At 37.2% G+C, this 12552-nt stretch overlaps 1 protein-coding gene across 2 annotated transcripts in view; it reads right to left on the reverse strand.

Annotated features, from left to right (window-relative positions):
• Positions 1 to 12552, reverse strand: part of CSMD3 (CUB and Sushi multiple domains 3) — a 545585-nt gene that overhangs the window by 462244 nt on the left and 70789 nt on the right. For both annotated transcript variants that reach the window (XM_009995351.1, XM_009995350.1), the window contains exon 2: positions 10 to 232. In XM_009995351.1, the coding sequence (XP_009993653.1) occupies positions 10 to 232 (223 nt within the window). The remainder of the gene's footprint in view (positions 1 to 9; positions 233 to 12552) is intronic.

The raw sequence follows: 12552 nt of genomic DNA on the forward strand, positions 1-12552 counted from the left end.
ATCTTTTACCTTGTTCTAAAGTTTGCAGGATGAGGATGCCCATCATATAATGACAAATAATCATATTCTTCTTCTAGAGCAAAAGACTGAAAGACGATCTGTATTCTGTTTCTTTCTTCTGCTATTATAACCCATGTACAATTTGCACCATTTGGATATCCATATGGGAAGCCAGGGCTTTCTATAGTGCCATTAAGTCCTTTTAAAGTTCCACCACAGGTATAAATAAATCCTAAAAAAAAGAGAAAGGAATTAAACAAAAGTTAGCAATCCCTTTAAAGAAATTAAACAGAAGTTAGCAATACTTTTTTATAACAACCTTCAATACAATCCATCATTAGAATCACAATTTCTAAAAAAATATGAAAATATTTCTTTGCAAATACTGTATTTAGAAAGGCACAGTCTGTGTTTTAATACAAATCCTGGCTACTTAATGCAAAACAACCCCACCTACCCAACAAATGTGTTTTCCATACTGTTTATGTAAAGACATATGGTAGCATCTTTGTAAACAAATATTTATAAACAACATCTATGACTAAATCTGGTCACCTATGAGGAATAGTATTTACATCAACTCATTTTTTTTTTTTTTTTGTGAAAAGGAAACAAAGCAGCTGGAGCAAAGTAAATGAGTCTTCTTTTGGTGAAAATCTGGTACAGATTAGATCTATTAACCTTCTGCTGCTCCTCCTCAGATTTTGGAACTGGAAGAAGCTGGAAGTCTATTTATTACAAACAATTTTTTTTTCCAATCAAACATTCTGTTTTATGAAAGTGGTATACTTACAGACTGAACATGAAATAGCCATCTGTTGCATCATTATCTTATCTCATGTAAAATACTGCATTGTGTACTCCTATCCAGAAAGAACTTAATAAACTTTTCTATTTCTAAATAAAATATTAACCTAAAGAGCTTACGTGTTTTGACTGACCCTAAGTAGGTGCTGTAGTTTAACCCCGGTAATCAGCCAAGGACCACACAGCTGCTCACTCACTTGTCCCAGGTGGGATGAAGGCGAGAATCAGAAGTGTCAGAAGTGAGATTTGTGGGTTAAGGCAAAGACAGTTCAGTATGTAGAGCAAAAGCTTTGCACTTAAGCAAAAAGGAATAAAGAATTCATTATCTACTGTGGCAGGCAGGTGTTTAGCCACTTCTAGGAAAGCAGGAGTATATCACACCTAATGGTTACACGGGGAAGACAAATACCATAACCCTGAACATTGCCCTTTCCTTCTTTCCCTCAGCTTTTATCACCGAGCATGATGTCCCACAGTATGGAGTATGCCTGTGGCCATTAAGGCCAGCTGTCTAGCTGTGTCCCCTCCCAACGTCTGGCCCATCCCCAGTCTATTTACTGGCAGGAGCAGCATAAGAAACAGAGAAGGCCTTGATGCTCCTTAAAGACTGTTCAACAATAAAACATCCCTGTGTTATCTACACTGTTTTGGTTGCAAATTTAAAACATAACACCACAGGATCTACTATGACAAGTATCCCAGCCAAAATCTGTACAGTGGGTTAAATCTGAAAGATAAATCCTTTTTAACATTAATGTCCACAAATATCAGAAATGGCCCCCACATTCATAAGTAAAATTTTCTTGGAATATAAGCATTTTATATTTTATATAGAAAAATCAATTTTCTAAGAAAAAATAGAAAACAAGAATAATTATAAAAAGAGCTCCCACAGGCCACTGTGTCCTGGCAGGGGAGATCCTTTTCTAAACTTGCTTTCAGCTCTAGTGCTCAGTTACATCAGATCCTTATGCTATTTTTCTTTCCACCAGCTTTGCAGTCTGACTGTACAACTCCACTCTGTCCCCTCCCCAGGCTTTCTGCTTTCTATTCCTTTAAATATTAGATCAGTTTTCCTTCTTTGCATTTAGCAACCCCAAAGCTTCTCTTCCCCAAATGTGCTCAGAGAAGCTCCCTCTGCTAGTAGAGGGGTGTCATCAACCGAAGTAAAGCATGAAGTACCCAGCTGCTCAGCATGCTCTTTCAGGGAATCATTATGTACATTTCATAGCAAAGTATAAACAAACAAACCAGATGCTGTCTCTTTAATTATACACATATGTGTATATTTGAGCTCATTAAATAATCTTTATGGCAAATTCACAAACTTGTTTTCATGTTCAACATTTAAATGTGTAGAGACCCCTTTCTCTGCAGTACTAAACAGAAATCTCTTAAGATTTTATATTTTTTGCTACACTGTAAACTAACTTTTATTGACAATAGGAGAGGGACATATCCAATATTTTTATCTTGGCTTTTTCAAGTTTATCTCCAACAATAAGAAACTATGCTTCTTATAAATTTGTGATTATTAAAAAAAAAAAATAAAAAAAAAAATAATTACCAAAGAATAGAGAATTCATTATTGTGTCACACAATACACACTTCAATTTGTTTTCAAACTTCATTGATAGCAGTCTGGTTTATTTATATTTTCTGCATCCCCCTCAAATACTCAAACTATTTTTATATCTTCTTAATGTGTTCTTACTCATTATCTCAGATTAGTTGTTTTCTTTAGCACTTGAAAAAATTTTTTAATACATATGTGCAAGACACTACAAAACTAAACTATTTACTCATCATAAGATCTTCATCCTAGGAATCTAGCACCACCGACAAAATTAAGTCAATGGAATATGACTTTTAAAATAGCTAAGTGTGTATGCATTTATTAATTTAGTTTTTCCTAAAAAGTCTCTTGCTGATGCCTACTTGAAAATTAAATAGCATGCACCTTTGTTTATTACATTTTTTACTGGCAGTCATCACCATAATTATGCTGTATGTGTATTCAATCAACCACATCTTAAAAGTATTCCTTAACCATGTCATCCATGTTCATCTTTTTTTTTGTGTAATCTGCCAAGGGCAAAATTGTTCTTTTCATCATAGATAGTGGTCCTCTTCCATTCTGAATGCAACAAATTTACTCACTTGTCTCTCCTGTTTTTTGTATGTTAGTTTAGCGAACTTTTCTATTTGTGACCTTTGATCATTATGACCTTATATCAGGAAGGACTGTCCTCCTTATTCTCTTCTGTTGTGCTGGGTTCTCTTTCTGTTCACTTGTATTTATCTACAATCACCGTAGGTTTTATGGCACCTGTGTGTTCATCCTTTTCCTTCTATTTTCTTGTATAGCCCTGTTTGTGAAAATTCTTGCTTTTGTAGTTGCATATTATATTCTCATATGTGATTCGTAGCACTACAGAGAACCTACTGGAATGCTACTGTGGTAGATTTCATAGCAATGTGTACCCTTCCCTATTTTGTGAACCCTTCTCTCCCTCCTATCCATCCTTCCAGTTTTTGGAAACCATCTATACAATTAATCTTCCTAAAACATCTCAGGTTCTTGATAATTTCAATTGTTCTGACTTACACCAAGATCTTTAAGCCCATTTAGAAAATGGAGAAGAGAAAGCTCTTATCAGATGTAATAACTGTATTTTACGTTATATCTGAAATTTACATTTTAATCCCATTTTATCATGCCTTAATTCTTTTCCATTCCTGCAACGGAGGCACCCACAAACATACAGGGATTTACTAGGAATAAATATTCAAATCAACACTATTTAGCACTCCGATAAACAAAAAATACCACAGATTCGCACGTCACTCCGGAATACACTACAGCACAATTACTTAAGGATTCATAAGTTTGTTGTTTTGGGTTTTATTACTAGTCTTACCAGGGGTAATAATAATCCCACATGTGCACATTTCCCCAGACAAAGGAAAAACCTCCCACTCAGGTACCTGGGATCACTTGCCCTACAGGGGCAAGACTCACTCCAACATATATATATAAGAATTGTCACTCACCAAATATGAGGTCACTCACCAAATATGAGGTCACTCAGTCTTAAGTCTCATTAGGTGGTGTCCCAGCCTAAGGGGTAGGCTTCCTCATAGCCCAGCTGCTCCAAGAAAAAAACTAACCTATGACTTCTGGGCGGGAACTCCATTTTTATGGACTGTCAGATCTGACCTGTGGTCATTCATTCGTCCGTCTACCTGTCCCAAGACACCCCATTGGCTGGGTACCCTGTTCACTGACAGAGGGTCTGACCCCGGCAACCCCCAAATTGCCCTCAAAAACCAGGTGCCAGTGTGTCTGCTGGCTGCCTCAGCCCAGCAGGGGGTAAGACCAGAAACCGGTCTCAGTGCCGCCAAGTCCAGCCCAACAAAGATCACTCAGTCTTAAGTCTCATTAGGTGGTGTCCCAGCCTAAGGGGTAGGCTTCCTCATAGCCCAGCTGCTCCAAGAAAAAAACTAACCTATGACTTCTGGGCGGGAACTCCATTTTTATGGACTGTCAGATCTGACCTGTGGTCATTCATTCGTCCGTCTACCTGTCCCAAGACACCCCATTGGCTGGGTACCCTGTTCACTGACAGAGGGTCTGACCCCGGCAACCCCCAAATTGCCCTCAAAAACCAGGTGCCAGTGTGTCTGCTGGCTGCCTCAGCCCAGCAGGGGGTAAGACCAGAAACCGGTCTCAGTGCCGCCAAGTCCAGCCCAACAAAGGTGACACAATACCTGGCCCATCAGGGGTTAAGGTGTAGCTGCTTCTGCCAGCTCCAGAGAGCTGAACGGAATATAACAGCTCCCAGCACCAGGCCGGAGGGGAGCACGAGTGCTCCCAAGAGACCTCTTTTCTGCACAAGCCTCCTTTATCGAACTTTATCTTCCAGCACAGTTTTATTAACTTGTTTCACATCAGTTAAAACATGCAAGATTATTGCCTCTTTTAATGCACTAGATTTAGTTTCTTCGTACTCTACATTTTTCTCTCTGCCTGCCTCAAATGTCCAGCAGCTGCCAAACTTCTTTCTCTACTGTGCTTTCACCACAGGTGTGACTGGTGGCTTTTACACTAAGAACACTCAACTGCCAGCTATTCCCACCAGAAGATGATAAGCCCCTGGTTCTTACTGAGTCTCATTTACCTCCTGTGCTAGGCATGGAAGGCACATACCAGCAGCAACCGTGCACCAGAAACACAACCCTGCACACCAGAAACATGCTGCACTTATGTAGCAGTTCACAGGAGAGCAGGGATCCATGCCAGCTACAAGGCATTAGATCTGCTGCTCTTTCCGAAATGTCTACCATACATTAGTATAGACCTCTATTCATGTTAAACCCAGAAGTCTGTACTTCAAAGAATCTTTCTCACTTCTGCCTCAGCTCCTACAGCAGCTTTTACGAGCTTTCTACCAGCTGGGCAAAGTCTATATTTAATATTTCACCTCATATTTTAAAAAAACCAAAACCAACAACTGATTAATTATGTTATTTTCGTATTTTTTAAGTTCCCAAAGTAATAATAACAACTTATTCTGTTGTGGTTATGTCTAGCTCTGTGGGCATTTTTTTTTTACTTGCTATTTTTGTAAATTATTCTTTTTTTACATATAATGCTTCTTTCCTTCACTTTAGACTGTCCCATATAGTCTAGATAAAGACTTGTAAAATACACAAAAATGTGGTGTTTGCGAAGTGCACGATGTAAGAATGCCTTTGTAATGCCTCCATGAAAATCAGCTCTTAGGAGTGTCAAGAAATTTAGGGGTTTTTAACTAAATTGCCATTTCATTTCAGTTTGTTCTTAAAAGCATTTACTTTCACAAACAAGATATTTGAATGCTTATTCTCTGCACATCTTACTGGGAATTATAGTAATATATAGACTTTATAAAGTGTTCCAAAGAAGCTTGTTCTATGACTCTTTATCTATTATTTGTATCATTTTAATGTTATGAGAAAAGGTAGGTATAATTCTTTGCAAATCATTGGATAAGAGAAATAGTCTTGCCCTTGCCTAAGCTATAATAAAGTGCCAAAATGACTTTTCCAGTAATTTTGTAGGGTTGGCTGGAAACCCTGTAACAAGCTCTATGGAATTGGTACAGAATACTAGCCAAAAATAACCTATCACTGTAATGTAATTGCCACTGCATTTAAGAACTTTATGGAAGTCTTGGTTTTGCTCCAAAGAGTAATTTCTTATCTCTGTTTCTGCTGCCCTTCTAAAAGAGTTTCAGAAATACTTCAGTGTTGTCTTTCACTAGTTTCAGCTGTGAAAACTGCAAGACAGACGAAAGATTCTAGCCCCTCATATCAACACTGAGCATGTTTCTTCTTTCAAGAAAGGTCTGAAAACCAGCAGGACTGCTCATATTTACATGGAATCCATCCTGAGGAGCAGAAGGATTAAAATGGCAAGGTAGCAAAATAAACAGTGGATCTCATTTAGCAAAAATATCTATAACAGTCTTGTTATATATATTGAAATAAATATTTCTTTTCATTGTGTGTATTTCTTGTTATGCAACAGAAAACTATTCAAGTCATTTCCTATAACAGAAAACAAAATGCTTTAACTTTAATACTGTCACTAGCCTTGGAGGAAATTAAAAAAAGATGCAACATAAATCTACCACCCTGTAAGTCAGAAGAAGACAGCAAATGATTATCACATTTACAGGAACACTCAGGTTTTTCCCCTTTCCCTTAAGCACTTAATTACTTTGCTTTACACATTGCCACCACCGCCACAGATGAAAGTCTGGTTTCAACAAAGTCAGCTGAAATGCACTCAAGATTTTTATCCCTGGTATGTAATTAACTTTCCTTCTAAGGATATTTTAATACTTCTCTCCTATTCCTCATGTAATACCTCAACTGGCTTATAGATAAGGCCTCATCTGTTCCAAAATAACTGACTACTTGCTGGTACAGCCAAAGAAGGCTATTATCTCAGATGTGACAAACATCTGGGCAGTTGAACTAGATATAAAAATGAGAAGACATTTGGAATCTCATCACAGAATGAATTAAAAATCTCTAAGATTAAAGCCTGCCATATTTTACAACTTTTGCAAATGTTAGTGCTGCCAAACTTGAAGGAGAATCAAATTTCTTATGTTTGGGACTATTGTAGATAGCTGTTAAAGATGTTTGGGTTTTTTTAAGTGACTTTGGATTTCAAATAATAGAATTTCACAATGTCTCAGTGACATTTGGCAGCCCTGCTTCTCTGTCCTGGGTTTAAGAATAAACATTTTGAGCTATGACTTAATTCTTCAATTTAAGATAAGTAATTGTGAAAAATGCCTTCATTAGTACTCCAACCCTGCACTTTTTTTTCTTCTTATACCTACTCTTCCTGCAGTTTTTCTACTTAATAAGTGGAATCACAGAATTATAGAATGTTAGGGGTTAGAAGGGACATCTGGAGACCATCGAGTCCAAACCCCCTTCCAGAGCAGGGCCGAATCTAGGACAGGTCACTCAGAAATGCATCCAGACAGGTTTTCAAAGTCTCCAGAGAAGGAGACTCCACGGCCTCTCTGGGAGCCTGTTCTAGTGCTCTGTAACCCTCACAGTAAAGAAGTTGTTCTTCATGTTGAGGTGGAACTTCCTGTGCTCAAGTTTGAATCCATTGCCCCCTGTTCTATCACAAGGCACAAGTGAAAAATGGTTGTCCCTTCCTTCTTCTGCTGAGAAGACACTCTGTCCTATCAAGGTCATTGATAAAGATGTTAAACAGATATTGGAAAGTAACCAGCAAACAAAAATTGATCCAGGAATCTCCCCAGCAGCCCTAATGGGAACACAATGTCAAAGGCATGGCTGAAAATTAATTCATTCAGATTTTGTGTTTGATTTCATGGGAGATTTAGTCTGTGGAAAAGATGAACTATAAAGATCTTCCACTGTAAAAATCAGTTATGGAAAAAAATATATTAATTTTATGTTTCCTTTTCATTGTCCCCTTTTCCACAAAACTAAATATAACTCCAGAGGTTCTTTACTGTGCTTAACTTGGTGCCATTTTTTTTAATGTATTACGTGAGAAATTGCTAATTTCAGAATTAAATCAGAGTATTTATAAGATTAGCTTAGAACCATCACTTTACAAGTCAAAATTACAAGGAAGACCACTCTCAGAACACTGTGAACCACCAATAGCTTTTCAAAACACTTCTTTTAGAAGTGGCAAGTCTTAATGTGCATAGAGTTCCTAATTAATTTTCAAATAACATTAGAACAAAATTCACTTTTCATTAAAATGTGCTCATAAGTAATTAGACCTTTCCAAGTGAACTGAATGAAAGACAATGGCAAGATACAAGTGATAGAGTAGCAGGTCAAACTAAAACTTCTGAACTAGTTTATAATTTAGTTTAATCCGTGAATTATATTGATTCTAAAGCTTAATAACTGTTGCATTTATTTCTTATTATATCTTATATGTTGATAGAGAAAAGATTTTGCTGCAAAATATAGGTCTCTGAGTCTCTAGGATATAAATAAATAACAAGGCTTTGAAAAGTTATATATGGAAATAAATTAATTAAGTTGTTCATAGCAGAATAATTAATTACCAATACTGTGAAATTGGTAAATATCAGAATTCCTGAATAAGAGAAACAGTCACACAACATGATGTTTTGGCACTAGTGGAATATAAGCATATACCTTCCTAAAAAAAATAAAAAATAAAAATAAATTTAAAAGGTTAAAAAAACCCACATAACTTCTGAGGAAATGAAGATACAGTTAGTGCTACACTTTGAAAATAAAGTTCAAATGTCTAAAAATCTTAATCATAGTTTTCACACTAATTCTAACAGAACAGCAGAACAGTCAATAGAATGCTGACTTGAATTACTTAAATTTAAAGCTTATTGGCACACATAATAAACCTCTGTCATTATACAGCTTGTTCATTAAAATCTAGGATCTGGGATATGGACCTCTCTAATGAGATTTACACAGGCATTTAACCTAGTAATAAAAAAGTAATTAAAAATAAAACCACAATTACAATATATGACATCTGGTAGTTTGAAATCTTGCAACAGTTTCAGATAAGTGACAGAGAACAGATTTTTACAAATTTAAAGGAAGGGGAAGAAAGGGGAAGAAAAGCCAGAAGGATGAAAAAAGTTCCAGTTAGTATTCAGAAAGGAAACCAATATTATCAAATTAATTTGATGCTGGTTTGCAGTGACTTCGACAAGATTAGAAAAGACTTTTAAGGCTCGGTTCTTGGAAAATTAGGGCAAAATTAAGGCTCTGTTTTAAGCTTCTGCCAACAGAAAATGAACAGAGGAAGAGCTCAGTGTTTGCTGTACGTGGTCGTCCTATATTCTGTTTCCTTCTTTCAAAAAAAGAGAGATAACCTATAATAGCTTAGATTGCTTCAGATGTAAACAGCATAAAAAGTCTTTTCGTTCACTCACAGGGGTTACCTTCAGAACAAACAAAAATTTTCTTGCTTTAAACCATGTGGAAATTTAGACTTTTGAAACTCTGCTATAAAGTTGGGAGGAAAAAAACAGTCTAACCAATAATGTCATGCTTCTGAAACATCACCATCCTCAGTGAAGGCCCAGCTTTCTTTCGGTGAAATATCTATAAAAACCTGATGTCACTAGCTACCCCGTGATGCCGTTATTGCTGGAATTAGGCCATTGTACCAAACACGCTCCATGCAGCTTGAATTACCATAGTTAGCAAAATTAAAGTTATGTTCAGAATTAAAGAAAGCAGCAGTTGGAAAAAAAAACCCTCAACACCATAGACTTTGATCTATCCTGAACAGTGAAAAAACTTTTTAAATTTAAATAGGTGAGTACTCAACCTCTTTAATGAATGTATTAGAAATACAACTTCTCTGAAGATGGACAAGCATAACAGAAGTTAAAAAGAAAAAAATACAGTGAAGATCACTATCACTGTAAAGTAGAAAATATCCTTCCATAAATAGACACACAGACAAGCATACAGTTGTGAGAGTAGGGCACACTGGGGTGGGTTTTCTGTGCTTCATTCTCTGGATTATGAAACAGTGAAAAAATGCCACCACTTCAAAATTCAAAGACAACAGACTATAAAAGGGTCAAGTGAATGAGAACTTCAGGAGAACTCATTAATTTGACACTGAGACAGTTTCTGACACAGTTCTTAAAAATGAAGGGAGAAAAATTTAACATTCTGGAAACTAATGATTGTCAGTGGTAAATATTCAAGCATTTTATTTCTACATATTTTTCTGTTTGAAGTAGCTACAGATTTAAAAAAAAAATTAAAAAATCTTATTTTGTATCACTGCATTTATTTTTTGACCTTTTACCAGGTATTGCTGTAGCAGTTGTGGTAAATCTGTTTGTGATTTTGATGATGTTATTAAACTGACGTGTCTATACTAGGTATCCAGGGTTTTTAAAAAATAATTAAAAAAACCCAACACCATCACCTCCAATCATAAAGAATATTAGACCAAACAGAATATTTAGTCAGAAAAAATATTTCAAAGAACAATGTTTTATGTCCACTAAAAAAAATTGATAGAATCATAGAAGGGTTTGGGCTGGAAGGGAACTTAGATATCATACAGTTCCAATCCCTCTGCATGGCAGCAAAACCTCACACTATATCAGGTTGCTCAGAGCCCCATCCAACCTGCCCTTGAACACTTTCAGGGAGGGGGCATCCACGACCACCCTGGGCAACCTCTCCCAACACCTCACCAACCTCACATTGAAGAATTTCTTCCTAATGTTGAACCTAAATCTCCCCTCTTGCAGTTTTAATCCATTACCATTTGTCCTCTTACTATATACCCTTGTAAAAAGTTCCTCCCCAACTTTCCTGTAGGCCCCTTTCAGGTACTGGAAGATTGCTATGAGGTCTCCCTGGAGCCTTCTCTTCTCCAGGCCAAACAACCCCAACTCTCTCAGCTTGTCTTCATAGGAGAGATACTCCAGCCCTCATACCATCTTCATGGCCCTTCTCTGGACTTGCTCCAAGAGCTCTATGTCCTTCTTATACTGAGGACTCCAGAACTGGACACAGTACTCCAGGTGGGGTCTCATGAAAGCTGAGTGAACAGGGAATCACCTCCCTCGACCTGCTGGCCACGCTTCTTTAGATATACCCCAGGAAAGGTTGGCTTTCTGGGCTGTAAGCACACAATGCTGGCTCATGTTGAGCTTCTTGTCCACCATTACTCCCAAGTCCTTCTCCTCTGGACTGTTTCTGATCCATTCTCCATCCAGCTTGTATTTGTACTTGGGTTGCCCTGACCCAGGTGCAGGACCTTGTACTTGGCCTACCTCTCAAGCCTGTCAAAGTCCCTTTGGATGACATTCCTCCCCTCCAGCAAATCAATCTCACCACACACTTTGGTGTTGTCAGCAAGCCTGCTGAGGGTGCACTCACTGCCACTGTCCATGTCGCCAACAAAGATGTTAAATAACATTCACCCAAGTACTGACCCTTGGGGAACACCACTCATCACAGGTTTCCATCTGGACACTGAGCTGTTGATCACCACTTTTTGAGTGCGACCATCTAGCCAGTTCCTTACCCAATGAGTGGTCCATCCATCGAATCCATACCATTCCAGCTTTGATACCAGCATGTTTTGGGGCCAGTGTTGAAGGCTTTGCACAGGTCCAGGTAGATGACATCAGTTTTTCTTCCTTCGTCCATCAGTGCTGTGACCCCATTGTAGAAGGCCACCAAATTAGTCAGGTAGAATTTGCTCTTTGTGAAGCCATGTTGGCTGTCACCAATCACCCCTTTGTTTTCCACATGCATTAGGAGAGCCTGCCCCATGATCTTGCTGGGCACAGAAGTGACACTGACTGGTCTGCAGTTCCCTGGGTCTTCCTCTTTTCCCTTTTTGAAAATGTGAGTTATGTTTCCCCTTTTCCAGTCAGTGGGAACTTTGCCAGACTGCCAAGACTTTGTTGTAATGTATGTATGTTGTAATAGGATTTCCTCAGGAGCTATCATAGGTCCTTTTTAAAACCTAAATTAATTCTGACTTCATTTGCTCATAAAATTTCAAAAAATTATAAATTTTGACTGAAGCAGAACTTTACTATGTGAAAAAATACTTCTTGTCTATAAATTTACAGACTGTTGGGATTTTTTCAAAGCTTTCACATGTCTGAATGCAAAGGTAATTTTTCAGATATTGTCAGTTCTGCTCACTTTCCAATTTTGAATGAATTCCCATGGTACATTTCTGAATTTGCAGTCGTTCAAAGTATTAACATCTTTACTATATACTTCTTTCTAAGTGTAATAAATGTGAGTTTTTTAATTATAAGCCAGAATATAAATTTCAGTAGTCATTTGAGGCAGTAGAGTGAGGGAAGATTAAAAATAAGTTAAAAAAGGAGCATCTGTAATCACTGAGATATCTCAGTCTGTAAGATATTTTAATGAGACCTCATTTATTGATATCACTAAAACAATAACTTTAATATTGCTAATATTACATTGATTTCCACTGATTACTTCAGCTTAAAAGCAAAATCACCACTGGAGAGTTTCACTGTAAGAGATATAGTATTTTAAAATAAAATAATTGGCTAAAACGTGAACCAGAAAACATTTACTTCTCTATGCACGGGAAAACACTGCAAAGTCAGGAAAAATGTTCCAGGAAGGTGATAACACTACTTTATAAAAGGAGGAGTACAAATG

Source organism: Chaetura pelagica, unplaced genomic scaffold (genome assembly GCF_000747805.2).
Source record: "Chaetura pelagica isolate M959 unplaced genomic scaffold, ChaPel_1.0 scaffold53, whole genome shotgun sequence".
Taxonomy (NCBI): Eukaryota; Metazoa; Chordata; class Aves; order Apodiformes; family Apodidae; genus Chaetura; species Chaetura pelagica.